The sequence below is a fragment of the Pholcus phalangioides genome, unplaced genomic scaffold (assembly GCF_987345545.1).
Source record: "Pholcus phalangioides strain wild (caught in Gottingen) unplaced genomic scaffold, Ppha-v1.0 ptg000008l_1, whole genome shotgun sequence".
Classification (NCBI taxonomy): domain Eukaryota; kingdom Metazoa; phylum Arthropoda; class Arachnida; order Araneae; family Pholcidae; genus Pholcus; species Pholcus phalangioides.
This window is the reverse complement of record NW_028301601.1, coordinates 50,996,652-51,019,444: the sequence shown is the minus strand read 5'-3', so window position 1 is coordinate 51,019,444 and position 22,793 is coordinate 50,996,652. Positions and strand designations below refer to the sequence as shown.

Here is a 22,793-nt window from a genome sequence, read left to right as displayed (position 1 = left end):
GACCAGTGATATTATTGCATTGTATAGACGGGAAAAAAAATTATAGTATTTTAACATGTATAACCAACCCTTTTTTGCTAAAAATTGTATCCCAAAAATAGGTGCGGGAAAGGTTTCCTTTACATGGACAGTATTATAGATAAAACTTTTTTTCCAAATTTTAAGTCCAAAAAATTAAGGGATTCCTTATACAAGTTAAAAAGACATAATTTAAGCAAGGCGCTTAGATAAAAAGAACACCATGCCCATTCAATCATTATATGAATTTAAGTACATAATTTAAGGCACCTAGTGATACACATATTATTGCAGTTTTCTTGATAATCATCAAGATAATCATTGATACATATGATATGGTAGAGAAAATTCAAGTCAATGAATGGAGGTCCAGAAGCCGTTCAGTGCGAGTCAATAAACATTAGAAATGAGATATTGGCACAAAGTCAACTTCATGATAAAGCTATGCGCTTTAAATGGTTAAATAATCAAAAACAATTTAAAAGGGTGGGTTTAGACCACTTATGAAGAGATACACTACTACTAACTAAACCGCACATACACATCGTAAATATTCCCCTGAGGAACAAATTAGTGCATGTTAGAATGTGATGTGTTCTGTACCCAACAAGACATTTGTTTCAAGAAGTGCTACTATCTGCCTTCAAAATTCAGAAGCAGACAACTCAGCACGCTATTTTGCCTAGTGAATTTATGCGTGAATATTTTAAATATTGTAAGCATGATTGCTCTTTGCGGAGCGACTTTTTTAAATGGGAGATCAGCCCGCATTTGCACTTCGAAATTACAGAATCAAACGGTTCAGTTTTTTTTTTTGGAAAAACTTACACAAACCTAAAAATATTAACAAAAAGTATATTACTTTGAACACCAGTTAACTGAATTACACTTCAACTAATCACAAATTAAGACCATTAAGCAGGTATTTTCTAACACCTTCGTTTTTGCAATACAAGAAAAGACAGATTAAGCAATGTCAACTTTCCTTAAAAAGGAATATATGCTGTTTACAAATTCAAAGAAATACGGTAACAGAAGTTGATGTAATTCCGTCAGCACTGGACACTTCATGATAGCGATAACATAGGATTAAAGCAGTTTTGAGAAGAAAGACATAACAAATGTTATATTCATAACTAAACACTCATTAAAATGAATTCCATGGACAAAATACACATTTGCACTTGAAAGACACATAGAAGAACACAATTGATTTTGATTTAAATTATCACTATTTGTAGCTTGAGAAAATTTGAATCAATACTAACAAACCTTTATACTCACATATTTTGTGCAGTTCAGCAGATGCGGGAAAGGGGTATTAACACTTTTCCCGCTTAAAGTGTATTGATAGAATTAAAGTAAGGGTATGTATAAACACAGTGAAAAAGATTCATGGAATGTCATCCAAACATTGGAGTTAAAACAGAATATAGTAGCAAAACATTTCCCATTGTACTGTAACTGAAAAATCTACAACCTACAGGAGTATAAGAGATGAATATTTGTCACTTGTGATCATTTGTAGAATAATGCAGAACTCATGCATTAAGCTTTTTGTACTTTTAAAATCATTTGTACATTAATCATTTGATCATTTTTGTTGCACCATGGTCATTTTCTGCACACGAGGGCTAATTAGACCAGGACCTACAATTTATTGCTGATTCCGAACGGCAGGATTGTTTTTTATACTCAGAGAGAGGTTGGCGCGCTAACCCCTCGACAGGGGACTCCCTGAGGTAGCAATTTTTTGCTGCGGCCAAGTCACCGTTTTTTGTTGTACCCTTGTGTCAGGAAAGTTTTCTGACAAGGACGAACCGGGTATCGAACTCGCGACACCTCTAAACATCCTTTGGTACTTTGGGCGAGTATCTTATCGACCGGGCTACCCCGCCCAATTTGTACATTAAAAATGGAGTCATCTATATGTTTAAATAAATGACTTTGAAAAGTCATCACAATGGGAAGCAGGAAAACCCCCTCAATAAGAATTTCTAGGAACTAGAGCTCAAGGAATTTTTGATTATACTGTGCAATAAAGACAGTGGCAACGATTAATAAAGATAAATAAAATTTGTACAACCAGAAACATCTGAATGAGATTCAGTAAAAACCATTGCATTTGTTTGATACATAGCAATCTATCAAGTTATTTTTCAACATAAAATATATGGAATAAGTACAAAAAAATTGATCACATCTGTTTTTTGGAAGAAGGTGCTATCCATGGTCCTATGTCAGTTGGATTTGCTTTTGGCTGCTGCAGAATCCAGTCGCACTTTCAATCGGTGAATTAGCATCAATGGTATAAATAGCAACACCCCACCAACACAATAGGTAGTTGTGGATCCAAAGCTCCAGTATGCTGTCCAACAAATTTTTAGAAAAAATGGATGTCAGCACAATTATACATTCTAAATTTTCACACAAAATATATGCATGATAGGAATTATATCTAACTAGCAAATTTAAAATCGGGGAAAACGTTAGCTAAGTAAACATGCTTTTCGATGATGCAGCACAAATTCAAAAAACACCACCTAAATACCCTCCCTTTATAATTATATTAATCTGTGCTGACCCAGAAGTGGGGAGTGGGGGCAACTGCCCCGAGTACTACTACACCATACATGTACCTCGTCCATATTCCTCTGCAGAACCTCTAACAAACTGGTACATGTTGGAATGTGCGTGTACGTGTAGTGAAACCTGACGTGAAGTTTGTTTCTGTGTAATGCTTGTTATGTGTAGTGCTGCCATCTGCCACCAGTTTTTTCTAACTATAGGTGAAGTGTAATGATTGAATAATCGTATCGTTGTAGGCCTGTTGCTCTCTGTGGCGAGAATATTCAATAGGGAGATTGGCTCGCATTTGAGCCTTGAAGTTGGGAACCACAGGAAATCAACTTCAGCCGACAACCACTGCGGCAATGGTGGGGGTTCGAACCTAGATCTTCGCAATGAGAGTCCGTCACTATGACCACTCAACCACCACAGCGGCAACTGCCCCAGGTAGCAAACTTTAGGGGAGGGGCAGCAAATTTCAGGAAAGAATAAAAATACCAATATAAAATCAAGTTTTGCAGTGGTGGGGGTGGCAAATTCTTTTTGCTTCCCCCCCCCCCCAAAAAAAAAAACATAGTTACAGTACTGATCTCTGGTCCTGGTGCACTTTTCATAGCATTAATATACTTAAAGTGCAATTGACTAGATACACAGTGGAGATAAAGATGAATTCGTTATTCATCTTCTTCTCTGCTTGGTATCTAGTTAATCATACTTTCTATGAACAGTGGGCAGTGACATATCTCTTTATTAATATATATTCCATCTATACTGATACATTTCTTCGAGTATCACTATAGACATTTCACTGTATTAGCAAATCCTTAGTTAACAAATTTTATGGTTATTTATTCGCAAATGAAACACTAACTATTTGGCATAAAGACCAGTCACAGACATGCTATATTGCATGAAATATTTAAAATTTCTGAAAAAGATGTGGCTCATTAACGGCTCTATCAATGCAAATAATTTATGCAGCAAGCCTAAATGATATTTTTCAATGTTAAAAATCATTGTTCAGCAGCTGCCACCAGCAATCATTCATTACATATTGTGAAAATTTATACCCTTCTCTCAATATTATATTCTAATTTAAAAGATAGATGACAGTATCAATATCCTCTGCAGCATATATAGCAATCTGCTGCAGAGAATATTAATTACTAAAACCCTGTTTATATGGGAAATAGAAAAAAGCATTTAAAATTAGCTTCAAGGATTTTCACCAAAACGTACTTATATAGTCCGGAAACTTTAACCTTATTTTAGATGTCTTAAGATGTCACATGTGTCGGCCGGTTTAATTCACCATAGGAAAGGAGGTTTTTTCTCAAGTATCCCCAACAAAGAAGGGGCAATTCCTACTCCCTATTTTTTCCTTACGTGGGAAAAAATCAGCAAGCAAGTTCCAGTACTCCCAATGCTACCACAATATTGCACATATAAACAGGGCTTAAATGTACTACAATATTTTCATTCATATCATCAAAAGTTGAAAAAAAAGTAAACATATTGAAATGATCCTATAGGCTCACCTATAGCAGAAATCAAAGGACCAAAACTCCTTGCCAATGATCCTAATGACCGAAATATACCAAGGACCGCACCTTTCTGATCAGTGGAACCTAATTTTGACACGATAGTGGTGAGGCAAGGAACAACCGAAGCAGAAGCTGTAAGAAACAAAAAAATTTAAAAAATTGCATACAAACAAGAGAAACTTTAATCTTCAAATTATCAAAAACAAATATAAAACTATCCAAGAGTTTCATACCAAATGCATAAAGAGCCAAACCGACATAGAGCCAAAAAATGGAGCGGCACAATCCGATGACAATAAAAGCTGGAATGATGATGATGGCACCCTGAAATTACAAATATTATGTGCATTATAGTATCCTGGATTGCTTCTCTTCTTCCATTTAATATGATCTTAAAATATGATTAATTTGCTCCAAAAACTATTTCCAGGGTTTCCATTGCACCCACAAAGGAAAATCTGATGACTTTTTCTTGAATTATTCAGTGGCATTGGCAATTTAATACTCATTATTTGATGACATCATTGGCAATTTAACTCGTTATTTGGCAGAATAGCTCTTTTGCTTGCAAAATAAAAAATTGCCAATGATGATTGTCAATAGAAACCCTGGTTGTTTTTGCTGCAAACTGTGAATTTTTTTTTTTTTTTTGTTTCATGAAAAAAAAAACACCACACTTTAAAGCCAAAAAATTATCTTCAGCTGTAAACCACTACATGATTGTGGGTATCTATCAGACTCTTGCAATGGTAAACTTGATAAGAAGTCATGATTTTAAGCAATAATAAATCACAGGAATTTGTCAAGAAAAATTTGAAAATTGGTTGGTAAAAAATCTGTGACCTTCTATCATATTTTATTACTTTTTCCTGACCCTGTGACTATTCCATGAGGGTAAGTACCCCGATTTCTGATGGCTGTTTCAAAATACTTGAATTTTTTTTTTTGCTATATTTTTGATACCTTTTTCCTGTCATATTTTATTACCAGTTTAAAAAAATATCCATGTCAGTGTTTCCTAATGAATTTCTAATTAGTATGAGCAGTTTGTTGGGCTTAATCAGGAATATAATAGCCATGAGTCGCTAGAGACAAAATTTTCAGCGTGTACAAGCGTCCCTCTGGTGTATAAGCTGCACCTAAGCAAAATACTTGAAAAACTTGCAGATTTATATATGCTGCACTTAATATAAATCTGTGGGCAAAGAGGCATTTGTTTCCCTCTACATGTTCGCATCTGATTTTCTTAACCACCCAAAAAATTTCCAAATTAGCCGCTCTTTCAAACTTGTCAAAGTGAGCAAAAAAGTCTGCTTTGTTTCTTTTTTTTTTTTCAAAGCATAATAGAATATAGAATTATAGAATTTTTTCTGCTTATGCTGAACTTTCTTTTAAATCAAGCATAACTCGTGTATCATCATGGGCAATTTGCGACTGAGTGAGTTATGCAATTGTGCTAGAAGTGTTCTTATGTACTTAACAGTTTGTGTGGGTATCTCGTGTTCAGTGTGAAATTTTAGTGCTGCCATTTTTATTTTGAACTGTGAATGAAATGTGGTAATTGAATATCAGTACCGTTGTAGGTCTGCTGCTTTCTGTGGCAAGACTTTTCAAAGGGGAGATTGGCTTGCATGCTTATGCAAGACTGAAATAAGAATAACTCTAACTTTCTATACTGTTTAAAGTCTGTTATTATGAGAGAGCTGACAACTGTGAGAAAAACTGACTTATCTTCATAAACAAATATATATAAAAAAATTCTTGCTCTATCAGGCAATTAATTGTAAAACATCCCCACTTCATCTGCATCATAAACATCTTTTAGATTTCATCATTGTGATATTAGCAATAGAGCAGGTTACAAATCTATCTTTCAAACTAAGCACAACTCCGGTCTATCACCATGGGCAATTTACAACCGAGTGAGTTGTGCTGGAAGCGTGAGTGTGTATACCTAACAGTATGAATGCATATATAGAGCTGCCATCTATATTTAAGAAGTGAAGTGCAATGATTGAATATTTCTACCATTGTAGGGCCTGTGGCTCTCTGTGTTCAGACTTTCTAATGGGAGATCAGCTTGCATTTGCAGCTCAAATTTGGGAACCACAGAAAACCAACTTCAGCCGACCACCATTGTGGAAACCGTGAGGTTCAAACCCGGGGTGTTGCAATGTGAGTCCATCACTACGACCACGTAAATCACCACAGCGGCCATGTTACAAATTCTGAAATTGATTTCTGGCTTATAATAACAGATTCTCCAAAACATGTTTTTTGTTTCAGTTTTTACCTACTCTTGTAATGATACCAACTACTTGCAGAGATGCCATTGACGCGTTATAACGCGTCAAATACCCGGAATTTCGGAAAAGGATGCATAAAAATTTTGTTCAAGCATCCTCCGAGACGCGTTCTTTCCCAGTTCTAAGAAGAAAAAAGTAGAGAGAAAACCCTCCCCAACTTTTTTCCCTTTCTTTTTACCGTGTATCATGATCGCGCGACCTTGAAAAACTGGTTTTACTACTTTGTACACTGTACTGTATTGATATACACGTGGGTTGTTGAAGAACAAAGCTGGGTTTTCTTAGGAGCAGGTTTTCTGTGCTGCCCGCAACATAAAGTGAGTGCGACACGCCGTCCACTCACCGATAAGAAAAGCAGCATGACTGTTTTCCTACAGAGCACAATACACCTCACGACAGCGCTTTATGTCGGGCGTGATTGGCCGACTACTTCTGGAGGAGTCAAATGCATCGTGCGCCGCGAGTTTTGACTTATGTTCTCTTCACTCTTGTGTGTATTCTTTCCCTTCCCTTCAAACCGGAGCATGCAGACGACAGAGTAGCTGATGCCAGGGCCATATACTATAATATAGTCGCCCTGATCTGATGCGCCACGCTAGGAAAACACAAACGCGTAGCGTAGTTATGTAACACGTTTCTGCCGGAGCGAAATTGTCTAATTCGGTTCACGCTGTGCAAAAAACTTATTCCTAGGAAAACCCGGCTTAAGATGAGGGATACCTAGTTGCTTCCCTGAATGAGAGGCAGTGTACAGCAGTTTCAAATTTCTGATTTTTATTACCCTGCAAATTTTCTCCCTACTGGTTATATACGGGAAATTGCGGTACTTTTGCAGCTATCGGCCGGCATTCAAAGACAGCGTCTCTACGGCGTAAATTCGTCTTGTTCCTACAATATTGCAAATGTGCAGTTTTTTTAAACAATCGCAAAGGATTGGAATACCCGTTCAAATTGTAAAACCTTCCCAATATAGTGGAAAAAAGCCGAATCTGTAAAAACTTGACCTTGAATATCCAGTTTTGTCACCTAGCTATCCAGTTTTGTCACAGTTTCGCATAGCGAAAATCACGGGGTGTGTAAGCAGAATCGACTTTTGGAGGGGCACCAGAATCAAATTCTTCACAGATAGTATAAAATAAATTACTTTATTCCAATATTTTAATTCCCTACAAAAATATTTTTCATTTTTGATCTGGGGGGGGGGGGGGGGGGAGGAAGAGGTCCCTTATAACCTTCCCCCAAATTTTGCTTTTGGTGAAAATCTGTGTTTGGAACTTGCAATTGCGCAATGGTAATCGGCTAAAAATGTGATTTTCTAAAGATTTCAAATTTTGAGTTGGCTAGTCTTTTGAAAAAAACTTCGGGTTGCCACGGCGATCACACAGAACCTACAATACAAATATGCATACATTGAACTTCAAATGCACGCATTACCAGTTTGGAGAATAGATGCAGGGCCACAACTGGGAGGGGCAGGTGGGCCTAGTGTCCTGCGCTCTGGACTATAGGGGGCACCAAATTCGCCCTTTATAACTGCTTCTTCTACATTACATGGGTGCGCCAAAATGTGTACTTGCCCTGTTTGTGAAAGTATCTAGTTGCGGTGCTACATTCTAACTGGGAGAAACGTTATAAGCAGGATTAACTGTATATTTGTTTTAGATTTATTACATGTACGTAATTCCATACATTAAATTCTCAGTGCTAATGAGCTTCTTTTTGCAAGTTTTTCTTACTAGTAGACAATGAAAGCAAATGAACCTTTGGATAGAACATGTTTTTAAAAATGAATTTTATACTTGATTCACAGATATCTTCTTCTCTTACCTGGAACATGACCCACCGCTCAGTCTCAACAAAGAAATATAAGCAGGTGATCAAAAACCTGGGGCATACTGGAGGAAAATTCATAGAGATACCAGTAGTGAATTATGGGGGGGGGGGGGGCATAATTTTTTTCAAGATATATGTTTTTTGAGAGGGACCCACCTTTACTCAAAAAGGACCCAGATTTTTCAAATAACCTGGGTCCAGAGTCCAGTGGGATCTCTGTACTTGCATTGAAGAAACATAGAAAACTAACCAAAACATACAACGGCCTTCAAGTCTGAAAATTAATCTTTCATTTCTAAAATATTTTTTGCATAAAAATTTGTATTTTTAAAATGATTGGGCCAACTGTCTGAACAATGAGCATACAGTATTTTGTTGTGTTTTTAGTAATATATTTTTTTATGACACAAGGAGAAAATTAGGTAGCATGTGAAAACATACCGTCAGTGCAGTTTTTATTTCTTTACCAGGAGGGATTCTGCGAATAACTCCACCTGCAAAATCAAAATTTATCAATACAACAGCAATGATGAAATAAACTTCATACAAATACAAAAAATAATTATTTTATAATATTTTCCTCACAGAATAGAGAAGAAGCCAGATTATTTTGAATAAAACCATTACATATTCTCACCTTGTATGACTATCATGATGATACCACTGAAAAGGTACATTTTGCCTTGGTCCATGCTGGAAATGAGACAACGTTTACAGCACGATTAGAATAAAATCATGAAACACATTGGATCTAAAATGAACATGGTATAAATTAAGGTGAGCGAAAACATCCCTTTGCTGATGCAATATTCAATCAAGTTTGAAAAAATGGTGAGTTAAAGAATAACATCTTATTGCTAGAGTTCTTATCAAGATAAGCCCAACATTATGAGGTGTTTATTCTATCTCCTGTATGATGTGAACGGGCTGAGAGGTTATGATAATTTTGTGAAACAAGCAGCTAAACAGCTAGTCGTTTGTGTCAGTAAAAGACTGGAACCACGCCAACCTTGTATGAAGGAAGGCTATGGTGATTCCGTTGAAATTTCTGCGTGGTTGGAAAATAAAAAGAACAAGACATATTTATATCCCCCCCCCCCCCAAGAAACCTGGGTGCACATAGTGCATCTTCCAAATTTTCACAGGTGGTAGAACCAAACATATCAGCAAGAACTTGCTGCTAGACCATGGTGTGATTAAAATTTTAAGAAGCAATACAAGACAATGAAATCCTAGTGTCTAGGGGAACGAAATTAAAATTGTCTGAAGCCACACCCAGTAAAATAGCTCTGGGAAGAACACAGATATTGTTTTTATGAAAATGTGAAACAAAAATAAGGTATCAAAGCATGTATCAAATACAGTAGACTCCTGAAAATCTGGTCATGTACTAGTCTGGCCCGTGCATATGTTTTTAGGTTTAGGTCAAAGGTGTAGCGAAGGTGGGAATTCGGGGTCTGGTTTCCCCCCCCCCCCCGAAATTTCTGGCTACACCCCTGGTTCAGGTGGTTTTCTTCTAACTATAAAAGAGGAAAACATGTCACTGCGTGACTTTGTGCAGAAGTTTATATTATTTGAATATGCTTTTTCAATTGATTTTCAGTAATCTGGCACACCTTAGTCTCATATGCAACGGATTAGCAAGAGTCTACTGTACCTTTACATACAAGTACAAGCATGCAGATACAGGAGGTCCCAATGTGTATGCAGCATCTCATTAGAGAATGGAGGGGGGGGGGAATCACCATAGTATTGCCTATAGTTCACATTCATAATTTGAATAGGACACCACATACAGATACTCCCCTTCCAAATCACAAATCAAAACCTATAGTTAATCTATCAATTGCCTATAGTTCACATTCATAATTTGAATACGACACCACATACAGATACTCCCCTTCCAAATCACAAATCAAAACGTTTGTCCGAAAAATCTGATTCGTGAGATTTAAAGTTACTTTAAGATATTACTTACTCTGGTTATTGGTAATAACTAATAATACTTATAACGAATATAATAGTTTATCATCACTCACATGTGGTCGGCTTCCGAGTTTAAAAAATACTGTTTAATGAACTTTTCAGCCCAAAGGAATGAGTATAATTCAAATATGGTGCGAAAAGAAAAATTCACTATCATAAATAACATGCGGGTCTTGATGTGCTAATGCAGTATGGTTCAAGTGTTCGTCACAGCTCCTAGGGACATCGCTAACCTTTGTCAGGAGTGTTGCAGTGAGCTGTCCTTATTAATTTGTGGCTATTCAATACCATGAAGCAGTTATTCGTTAGACTATTTTGGGTTGAGCTGCAAATACATGTCTACTAGAGTAAAGAAACAGCAGAAGACAAAAGTTGGAGAATCCCTGTGCTAATGAATGTGCCAAAAATTATACCTTTCTAGTGATTTGGAAATGAAAAAAAAAACTGACCATATAAAACATACAAGATGTTAACAGAAGAACTGACTGAGGATAAACTATTTAATTACCTTGAGAACATGAAGCGAATGTGAGTAAGAAAACATAACGAGTACTCCAATCCTGAATACAGGAATAAGAAGATGAAGTATATGCTTCCAATCAGTTTCAAGGTTCCCAAATCTGCAGATATAAAAAACCACACACAACCAAGTCAGAAATACTGCTAAAGATGATGAAATTTTTTTTTAAAAATAACGTCTTGAGTGAGTACAAATATATGTGACAGATTTATTTGAAATAACTTGCCATAAGAATCAATATTCTGGAGTGGCTTGAATGAGAACAATGACACTGGGTTGATGTAGCTGAGAGCTTTGTTCATACCATGACCAATAGATTTCGCCTAACAATAAAATACAATAGAAACTGAATAAGAAAATTATCTGGATTGTCAAATTTTGCCAAGAAATTTGATCCAAATTTAATCCTCGAAACAAGTTACTTTGCCAACTTGACTGTCAAGAAGTCAAATATATATTGCCAGTTTCGCAAATTTTGCCTTTAACTTGCCATAGAGGCAATAAACTTTTCCAGAGAGTAAATTCTTTAGGGATAATTTTTTACCCCCAAAAGTAGAGATGTTTGCAATCAGTTGAAATTTAGGTTTTGGAAGTCTAGGAAATGGAGTAAAAATCAGAAAGCTTGGAAGCTATGCAATTAATCATTTACTCCGTTCAAATATATATTTACATCAAATTACGAAACTGCAATTAAAACACAATCTAGTAATGAAATGGCAATGCATGGGAATAAACCATGGTACTGGTTTTATTAGGAGGGCGGCACAACACTGAAATCAAATACATTTGATTTTACTCAAGGAATACATATTGAAATATAGGGTCCAAACTCCACCGTCACCACAGTGGTGGTCTGCTGAAGTTGGTTTTCTGTGGTTTCGAACATCGAGGCACGAATGTGAGCTGATCTCTCCTTTGAAAAGTATCGCCACAGAGAGCAAAAGGCCTATAAACGGTAAAAATATTCAATCATTACACTTCACTTCTTAAACATAGATGGCAGCCCAGAAAAATCTGACACAACATCACATGCACACTCAGACTAGTGCCTGTACACGCCAGAGCCGTTTTAAGAACATTATGGGCTAAGTGATTTTTCTGAGGCCCCTCTTCTCTTTAGGCCTTGTCTGCACCCAGAGGGACCCATGTGTTAAGACGGCACTGGTACACACACACTTACAATTCCGGCACAACTCACTAGGTAGTAAATCTATTGATGTTGAGTCCATATGGAATCAGTCTTTACAGAGATTTTTACAAAGGTCCCTTTATAGAGGTCTCACAAATTTCAAATCAAGAAAATATCTGCAATTATTATGGTTAGTTAAATCCAACAAATTTAATGCATTAGAAATTTACTATTAAAAAAAATTAAACAAATGTACCCTGTGTTCTGGAGTAAGTGATTCCTTGTAGCATAACAGCAGGAGAATGAAATCTATAACGGATGTCGCGACAGCAAACCCGGCAGGCAGCACGTAGAACTGGTCACTCCGCCAACGAGAGGCAAACAATGCACCGATGATGGGCCCAACAATGAAACCTACAGCAAATGCTATTCCAATTAGTGCCTGTAAAATCATAGAAAATGAATATATCTTTGGAAATACTCAATTGAAAATAGATAACAACTCAGCACATATATACAATGTGAAAAGCTTTAAACAAAGTAATCATTGATATAACGATTCCATATAAATCATAGATATTTATCCACAGTATATTATTTATTTATATAAATATTGTGGATGTTATATCATAAAACATATAATATATTATTCATTATATAATTTTAAACATGGATATTATCCATGTTTTACATCCATATTCATACATCCATGGATTTTGTGCATTGAATATCCAGGATATCAGTTCAGACATTGCGGAACCACATTAAAAATCTCAATAAAACCTGCAGACTACCACACAAATCAAAATACAATAACAAAGACTGTAATTATATATTGTGTATTAACTCGTGAATTCGAAAAGCATTCCACGATCAAAATACCACAGTATAGCTTAGTAGTCTGCAGTGTTTATTGTAATTATTTTGTATTTAATCACCTTTCATACTGAGCAGCTATTTCTTTCAAAATTATTGGCAGGCCATGCATTGAAGACCCTTGTTGCATAGGGTATATACTGTAGGCCCATAACTAGGCTGAGACAACCAGGCACTGTCCTGGTGTTCCAAGCCAAATAGGGTACCCCCCACCACAAGAAATTTTCTCTCATTTGGTATAATAACCCTCTCGAGGGTGTCCCCACGCTATGGCCCTGGTATACTGTTTAAAAAAATGGTTAAACTTCAAGGTAGTAGAAACAAATTAAATAAAACGGTGAAAGAGCAGAGGTGTCCAACATTTTTAGTTTCCTGAGCTGCATTAATAGGATGAAAAACCATTTCAGGCCATATGTGAAGGGGAAAAAACTGTTTTAGCAGCACTGAAAATTCAAACGATAGTTGAAGAGAGAATTTTAATGTCAAATTGACCACTCTAATATGAAAAAAAAATTTTGTGGCAAAATATACCAAAAACAACACAGCGTTGCCAGAAAAAAATCTGCTTCATCATTTCCCTGACTTTCCCCTAACCGCAGCTCAAAAATTTCCCTCACCAAAACTCTGGTAGTAATTCAAATCTTAATCTTCCGAATTTCAAGTTTTTGTTCTTCGCAAGTTTATTTTCTCCCCTTCACAGAAATTTGCTCCTAATTTTTATTAAATATTTACGCATTTCCCTGACTCATGCCAAGTATTTTACATTTTCTATGCCCATTTCCCTGACTTTCCGGGTCACTGAGAACCCTGCAGTATCACACAATATATTGGAATATAATATTTATTTAAGTTTGTTAGGCAGCACATGGCCTACGGGCTGTGGTTGGACACCCCCTGTATTAGAGAGTTATAGTAAATCCCATTTCTAACATAAAAGTGTCATTTTTTGCATACACTATAGCAGTGGTATGGTGTATGCATAGTGACTCCCTCAAAAAAGGCTAAGTTTTAAGAGGTGGTAGAACCCAAAAAAATATTTATTTTTTCTTATGGGAAGCATGGTTGCAAACGAAAAGTGAAGATACAACACAGAGCAAGCAGTTTTTTCACTATCATATAATTGGTGCTTGTTGCACCCTTTATGTTTCATTTAAGACTATAATTTTCAGGACAAAAAATTATTACATTGATTAGGGTGACTATACGTCCTGTATTTCCCAGAACAACAATAAAAGCTAACCATTCCTTTCCCTCTGTTTCTTGTTGAGCACAAGTCTGTAATGATTGCGGTACTCAAAGTCACATTGGCTCGTGAAAGACCACCTATTACTCTTGCAAGAATGAATATCGAAAAGCAGTGAGCCGACATCCATACTGCATGAGAAATACCAATCCCAATCTGAAAGAAAAGAAAAAATCTACAGTATTAACCAGTTAACTGGGCTTATCAGAGAGCATGCAGACCAAAAAACACATAAGAAATTATTACAACCGAAAAAATTCATATCAAAACTCTCGTATCAGTTTGGAGGAAAGATGGCAGCACTTTGAAGACATAACACACCTGAAAAATTCATAAATCTTAACATTACCAGACACCCTCTTTTATGAAGAAATGTCCTCCCTTTTTTTTATGTCATTTCAAGCATCCTCCTACGTTTCAGAAAGTTTGCCCTTTTGTCCTCCTTTTCAGGTTTCCGGAATTACTTTTTTTCCACTTTGGAAACGCATGACTTTTGTAATTTTTTTCCCCATTGACCCCAATAGCTGTCAAAATTCCCAGAGTATATATTTTTCTATTTTTTAGGAAAAATTATCGCCAGTTTTATTGGTCAGAAAAGTGGCGTCACTAAGGGTGTGCGCGCCATTCTGTTTTCAAATCTGGTAACCCCATCTTAACCTTCCCACCCCTATATACTATGCAACAAAACACTTCCCAGCATGCATAAGCACAGGGTTGTCTTAACCCTGCAACCATTCTTTTTTTTTTCTTCTTTTTTGTAATTTTCAAAATCTTTTTGCACTTTTGATGCTAAAAAAAACCCACATTAAAAACATAAATATCAGCAAATCTTTATTTTATTCAATTTTTTAAGGAAAAATAATTCACTTCATTAAAAAATTTTCAGCCAAGATGATGCAGGGTATACTCAACTTCACATAAAATTTTTTCCAGGATTTTATCGCTGAATTTTACAAAATAAATCTCATCTTTTCCTGCAGGCACTTTCTCATGGAAACCATCTTAAAACCCTCTGAAAGTTCAACTTCAAGTGCTGCCCTCTGATGAAAGCTCCAAAAGTTCATATTCCCCATATTTCTAACTCTAAGGGTCTTATTCACAAACATGGTTTAAACTGTAGCCACAATATTTGGATAAGAGATCAACATAGATCGATTAAAAACCTGAATTTAACCAATCCGTGTGGATCTCTTATCAAAAATTTGTGACTATAGTTTAAACCATGTCGGTGAATACCGCCCTAAACTGACACAATATTCTACAGTGAGAAAAAATAGCCACCACATTTGCACGTACAGGGTCTGAAAGTGATAAGAGCATCATTGGCTTCCCAACAAGAAACTGATTGTTTTGATGCTCTCCACCTGGTTAGGAATGCCGGCGTACAAATTTACATCTGAAAAGAACTTACAACAGAAAGAAGTAACACTGATTTACGGCCATATACATCTGATAATGCTCCCATAATCGGTGACGCAAAGAACTGCAGCATAGAATACATAGATCCGAGAAGCCCTAATAAAGCAAAGAAAAACACACACACAGTTGGAAATCAATGAGTAAATTGTTTATTACTTATTTCATGCAAATTCAAAAACAAAAATTTGTGATTTAACTAAAAAAATTACTCCTATTTTTTTTATTATGGTATTTTGTGAACGAGTGTTAACAATCATCATTTGCGTAGCAGCTTCCCAAAGAGTCCAAAATCTGTATGCCCTGCAGCAAACTTCAAAACTCTGCTTGCTCTAACCTAATAATCTTGTATAATAAACTTTAGACACCTATACAGATTCCTATCCTTCACGGCAACCTGATCCATCAGATTTCTGAATTCCTGATATATCATACACATATCGTACAAGATTGTGTCTAATTTTCACAAGGGTACGGTTTTGGTTATAATTTTTTTACCTTCAGTGCAGTGCCATCTTAGTGCTGATTTTCCAAACTAATTTGTGTTTTTTTAAATTACCATGACAAGTATTTTACTGATACCCCACACATTTACATGTATCTATCAACTACAGTCAATGCTCGTTATAACAACCCCTATTGCTCCATCAAAATGGACATTATATCTAAAGAAAAACATATGGGATAGCCATTATGTGAAGACATTTGCGACTTATCGGACAGATCATTGCAATGAAATGGTCGCTATGACACATAACTTCAAAACGAGTTTTGACTGTATATAATGCAGTGAGAAACCTCGATATAACGATACTCTGAGGACCAAGAAAAAATATATTGTTGTAGAGAGATTATTGTTATATCAAGAGGTAGCAGTTTAACATTAGAATATAGGCATTTCCAGCAAGACTTGGAAAAATATCGTTCTAGAGGGATTTATCATTATACTGCATATTGCTGTAGTAAGGTTTCACTATTGTTTATCTTTATGTTGCCATAATTTTTGGTCCAAAAAATTTGATGGATTTTTATTATAATTTATGGGTTTAAACCTTAATATCTATATATATTTCAATTATATAGATTGAGATTGCATGGAAAAAACATGAAGCACAATGATAACGATTAATTAAGTGGATAAAGAAAAGTTTCATACATGCTCAGGCAAATAGTTAATGGATACAAACCTCCAAAGAGAACTTTGTTGAACATGTCAGGAGCATTGACAAAGTTTTGGAAATACTTGACTTTCTGTTGAAGCCATTGATAGGATGTATCCTGTAGAGACACAAAATTCAGTTTTTAATTGTTGACATTGCAATTCATAAATAAGTAACAAATATATAAATCTCACGAGAGCTTTTGACGGTAGCTTGGCATTCATATTTATGCTTTTGATTTAAAGAGCCGCTTTTCTTTTACAGTCAAAAACGATACCACATAAGGCTTATCCAGTCTTTTCATCACCATTATTGGTCCTCCTAATGAAATTATTGACTCTGTTCTGAAACTCAACCCATGGACCCTTTAGCAAATCCCTCACATACCGCTGGGGAAAACAAATCCCCCCCCCCTTTTGAAAACAATCACTTTATATGAAGCTGCTTTTGCCACTGAACTCAGTTGTTGAAAGATGTGAATTCTTGGAGTACAATGCTATGCATGAATTATATTTTTATGTATCTTTTTTCGGAAATTTCTGGTATTGGAGACGAGCTACAGGTTAGATGGGTGATTCCCAACGTGAATCCTACAAGGGGGCAATTTGATTTTTATGGGGGGCAGTTCAAGTTTTTCTATGAAAGCTTGGAATCTTCCAAACTCCCTTCAATTTTTTTTATACCAGTTGAAGTTTTTAATTTTGAAACACTTTCTTGATGACTTTTTTTTTTAACGTGATCAGCACGTATTCCCAAGAGATCGTTATGATCTGTCCAGGGAATTATGACTTCATTTTATGACTTGATGACTTCGTTCTTTTATTTTTCTCTCTCAGCGAAAGGGGTTTGACTAAGGATTCTTTATGTCTTGTGTTCCACGGAAAATTTGTGCCCTGGATCTTGTGTACCAATTAAATGAAGGCCATGAACTCCTTTAAAAAATAATATTCTTTGTATAGCAATGTAAAAACGAGTTGTTGTTTTCTCATCAAATCTCACGGACCCCACCAAAGCCTCTCTGAGGTCTCCTGATTAAGAACCACTTTTTTTTTTTGACTGACTAAAAGTATATAGAAGCAAAAAAAACAATGGTTCTCACAATTTAAAAGAAAAGATCTTTGCCATGGAACTATGAAGTTTCGCTTGGGAGGTAGGAGGGGTTACCTCTGACAAAAGTATAGGGGACATCAGGATTTCAAAGATATGGCCTAAAAATGGTTGGGAATCACTGGAGCAAGACCATCAGTGACTCCACTGCTATATATCTTCTTTCACATCACCGTACTTTTCCTATGTTACTCCAGCCATTCAAGTCTATCTTTCTTTTGCCTCCATTACAATCAAAGTAGGAAAAAAAAGCAATTGGCTCTTGAGAACAGGAAGGAACAATAGTCCACCTCTGCCCTTCTGCTTATCCAACCAATACACCTTTCTTAGTGAACAAGGCTTCCCCCACCAGGGCTGCAACCAGGATTTTTGTTACCCGGGACACACGATTCAATGTTTTCAGGGTCACCACTGACCCGATTCCTTGCTCTGTAGGTCAGTTTTCTGTGGCCACTCCTATGCTCATCACTCCCTAAGATTGAAAGAGTGAACTAAAGAGTGTGAGCATGGGAATAACCAAAAGAGTGACTTAGAGAGGAAGGCACCAAAACAATGTATGAGCATTTAAGAGATCAAAACAGTGAGGAAACTATATACTTTATCAGCTGGGCCAAGTACACATTTTAGTGCCCGTGTCCACATTGCTGAAGTTAAAGGTTAAATTTAGCACCCCCCCCCCTCCTCTGAACCTAAGCCCTGGACACCGGACTCGCATAATTGCTTCCCTGGTCCAACTAAATCCAAAGCTGGTACACCCTTGCTTATGCCGCCCTTGAAACCAATCAATAATAAAAGGTGAATTTTTTGCATTGAATGGTTGGGGGACATCGATGGGGTTGCTGTGACATCAAGTCCCTGTTTAATTCATTAAAAATATATATACCGTATATACTCGTATATAAGCCGACCCCCCCACTTCAGGACCACCAAAACCGCAATAAATTGAAAACCCGTGTATAAACCGACCCCCATAGAAAATGAATAGCTTGTGGAAATTTATAACAGAAAATGATTCAAACTTTTTAAGACGTTTCTTCGGAATCTCCAAACTCATCGTAATTCATCAGATCCTCACAGGGTGCGGCATCTTCGTTTTTATCCTCATCTGGGCTGTCATTGCTACTGTCATTTTCAAAGAGGATATCATCTTCAGTTCCGTCCATCGCATTGCTGATGCAACACTTTTTGAAGGATCAGCGGAAACAGAATTCCACGCCTCATGTACCCATTGGCACACTAGGCCAATGTCAGGTTTCTTCAAGGCACCACTGTTTGTAGTTTTTTGATCATCGGAAGTCATCCATTCAATCCACAAATTCCTCAAATAGTCTTTGAGGCTTGTTGATGCTCACATCTAAAGGCTGTGCAAACGACGTTAGCCCACCTGAAATCAAAGCCAATGATGTTTTCGATTTCTTTGCCTTAGCTTTGACATTATCGGTTCTGTGGGGTTTGAACATATCCAATACAAATAATGCGGGGCTCGATAATTTCTCATCAAAAACTGACCCGAGTATAAGCCGACACCCCCCCCCCCCCACTTGAGGAACGAATTTTTCCACAAAAAACTCGACTTATACAGTATATACGGTAACTACTTTAAAAGCAATCACAGGAAATTCAAACCACACCTGAACCAAACTCTTACTTTATCATTGGCTCCATAATGCTCAAAAATAGATGGCTGCAGTGGCAGTATCACAGTGAAGCCCAAGAGATCAATGACCAAAGCTATGACAACAACATACACGGATAACGGCAATTTCTCGCTCTTTGAAACACTGGTGGCCATCGGGAATTCTTTAAATTTTAATTATAGCTCTTTCGTGGAAACCTATATATCAATAATGATAAAAAAAATAAGCAAATTAATGGCTGAAAAATAATAATCAATAGAAAGGGAAAAACAGCTTATTCATGCAATAATTTCTCACTCACGGACGAATTTGAATTTTCACGTGGCGGACTCAAAACAAACTTCTTTTTTTTTTTTCCTATGAGAAGTTTCATTTTACGGGTCGTTGATGGGCGGCGTTCAACCCAACAAAGGCAATGATTGGCTGATGATTTCACTATGTGTGTATCACTCAATGGTATGCGAAGACCATACAACCTGAATTCACTTCACATTCCAATATTTGTAAGCTGACCATATATGTATCGCCAGATATCGATCTCAACCCTCGAAAACTGAGTTGGTTTCATTAGTTTCATAGTTTCAAAGGTAAAGTTTCCACTAAATTCTGAAGGCCATTCACGGATTCCTTTCCACTCAGTTCTTGAATTTAAATTTAACGTGGAAACATCGGAATCATTACTGTTATCTATGGACAAACTGAAAAATATAGTCAGAGCAATGAAATCGATGGTAGAATACCTGCTGCCATCTGATATTTGTCAACAGAAAAAGTAAATTGACTTTAAGTATCAGCCTTGATGATGGTGGTAGTAAAACGTCTATAATATTTATAAAGGAAATATTTTTCGCATGGACCACGAACTCCTCCTATATTTCTACTAACCATACTAAAAATGCTCGTCCGGACATGTTTGATTAAGGCAAATTTTTTGAGGCCAGACTTCCCACCGATCTCGTTTTCCTCTACACAAACACACACTACACTAAATACAAACAAAAACTACCTTGTCTTTCTCTTCATATGGGCCCCAAAGGAGCCTGTTCTGAGGGCGGCTAATGTCTGCAAACAGATAGGCCCCGCCATAAATTTTCTCTTTAGTTAGTTAGTTAGTTATGGACCACGAACTTTTAACCGCCTATCGACTGCTTTTACAAGGGGACACCAGTATCGATTGGTGAGAGACAATACAAGTTCATGGTGTCGCAGGGAATTTTTCTCTAATAGGGTTGTTAATAAATGGAATAGGTTACCCCCGGAGGTAGTAAATTGTAACACAATTGACACGTTTAAAAAGAAATACGATAAACATGTTGGGGTTAATCGAGAAGCTATATTGTTTATAATTTCTGTTAATTGCATTTTTAATTGGGTTGCTGTATTTTTGAAATATATGACATCCATATTTTTATGGGCATTTTGCCTGTTGTGGCGTTGTATTTGTATTCAAGCATTAATTCAGTATCAATGGGGGGAAGGGGTGTTCCGATTTGCTGACTTTTGATGACAAGGTGGGGGGGGGGGGTTGGATGATGCTTACGTCATCAGCACCCACTCTTTATGAAAATATGAAATATTTTTAATGGATCTTTACTGAATGTGCCAAAAACAAGAAAAAAATTCGATAGTTTGTGGGCACCTGAACTAACATTCTCCCTATTGCCCTATTGATAAGTCCTCTACAGAGCCACTTTAGTGATCTCTAAATATTTACAAGTGCTCTGGAAATGTGTCCGAGCCGCTTAAGTGCTCTGGAACTGTGCCACGTATCACTCAAATGATCCGTCATTAAAATTCGGATGACTTAAGTAATCTAGAAATGGGTCGCGGGTAACTTGAGTGATGTAAACCGCGCAGGGTGCCACTTAAACTATGCCACATGTCACTCAAGGGATCTCTAAATATGCCATGGATCGCTTGCGTGTTCTGGAACTGTGCTACGGGCCACTTTAATGCTCTGGCATTGTGCCACAGAACACTTCAGCGATCTGTAAATGTGCCCCCTTAGTTAATTTTTACAAAATTAGGTTTTGGGGTATGCCATATCAGATAACCGCAGTGCCACATTTGGTCCGCGGGCCAAAGGTTTATCACATACGGCTTATAGAGGGTGGGTCGTAATGAATTTCTTAAAAAAGAATTTTGAGTTCTTCAAATGGCATTGAAATCAACAGAAATTGATTATAATAACATATAAAAGTATTTTCTTCCGAATTTTAAGTAAAAGAAATATTTTTTTGCATTAAAATAATAAATTTTTGATCCACCCTCAACCCTAACCTACCACTATGCGTTAAGGGGGGGGGGCAGAGCCGATGACGAAAGTTTGCTGACAAGGGGGAGCGGGGTCAAAATTGCTAAAAATTTGCTGACGTAATACTTGAACGGCCCCTATAGGCCAACGACGTTTTTGATCCAAATTTCATCATGGGGGAATGAATACAAGTCGATTGAACAGAAACGGATGATGAACAACTCATTTTCAAATTGAGGGGCCACGTGGCCCCTGGTGGGTTTTGTTTAGAAGACAAACCCGAAATATACCACCTGCATGGTGAAAAGCAGTTTTCGCGTGTTCGGGAAGTTCCTAGCAGGTCATCCAAACCCCCTCTTTTAGACAATTTCCTACAATTTGTAAAGGAAACGAGCAATATCATGAAGATTGAAAGTAGTTTCGGAATCAGTGACTAACCTAAAAATAAACGATTTTCTAAAAAAAACTGTAAGATCTGAGTGAATAATAATAATATGACGATGTCAATTTATATGTATGCATTTACATTAGATCAGTTGGTTCCGTCATTAACGCTGGAAGGAGGGGTGGCGTATCTCCACCCATAGATTTGAAAAATATATACAGCATATCAAATTTCTTTCAATGAGCGGGAAAAGCCTCGACTTCTTAATACTTAATCTATTCAAATATTTGTTTACAGCTAGCGAATGCGCGTGAAATGAATAAAATATTTTTCTTATAGCATCATTCAATTATTACAAAGTTACCAATACTGCGTTTGTTAAGAATGGTTAAAATTTCAAAATATTCCATTAATTAAACATTTCTGATTTACCAGTAAAAAATGTATTCGATTCCCAGGCCTAATATATACATTTCGTCGGTGCAAAATAAATATTCATTGTATCCAGTGACGTCTTAAAGCATTGGGCCCACCCGGGCGTGCCCGGGGCCTCGAGAATAGGGGCCTCAAAAAAATTAGTAGTTGAATTTTTTGAAAATTTGCCAGGTAGGGTCTCAGAAAAATCACTTGTCCCGGAAGCCCATAATGCCCTTATAACGGCCCTGATTCTAACCCCCCACTCTCTTTAGAAGAAAAAAAAACATGAAAACCCTCTTCTCGAGAAAATTCTGCATACGTAGCCGACTGATTTAATGTATGTAATGTACATAGGAATATAAGCACAGGAATTTCTACATAGGAATGCGATGAA

At 36.7% G+C, this 22,793-nt stretch overlaps 1 protein-coding gene across 1 annotated transcript; it reads right to left on the bottom strand.

Moving 5' to 3' along the window:
- Positions 1-834: 834 nt before the first annotated feature.
- On the bottom strand, positions 835-19,760 carry rtet (major facilitator superfamily domain-containing protein rtet). Its single transcript, XM_089234874.1, has 13 exons — positions 19,645-19,760; positions 19,355-19,540; positions 16,627-16,717; positions 15,435-15,538; positions 14,021-14,179; positions 12,161-12,346; positions 11,002-11,098; positions 10,764-10,875; positions 8,907-8,962; positions 8,711-8,763; positions 4,364-4,454; positions 4,125-4,262; positions 835-2,386 (listed from the first exon to the last, which is right to left on the bottom strand). Exons 2-13 carry the CDS (start codon positions 19,496-19,498, stop codon positions 2,259-2,261), a joined length of 1,359 nt encoding a protein of 452 aa, XP_089091000.1. The 5' UTR covers positions 19,499-19,540; positions 19,645-19,760; the 3' UTR covers positions 835-2,258.
- Positions 19,761-22,793: the final 3,033 nt, after the last annotated feature.

Coding starts and splice junctions, on each gene's coding strand:
- rtet (XM_089234874.1), bottom strand. CDS start 19,498: ATGGCCACCAGTGTTTCAAAGAGCGAGAAATTGCCGTTATCCGTGTAT. Junction 14,180..15,434: donor CAGTGTTACTTCTTTCTGTT/GTAAGTTCTTTT, acceptor CTTTTCTTTCAG/ATTGGGATTGGTATTTCTCA. Junction 2,387..4,124: donor TCCTTTGATTTCTGCTATAG/GTGAGCCTATAG, acceptor TTTGTTGGACAG/CATACTGGAGCTTTGGATCC.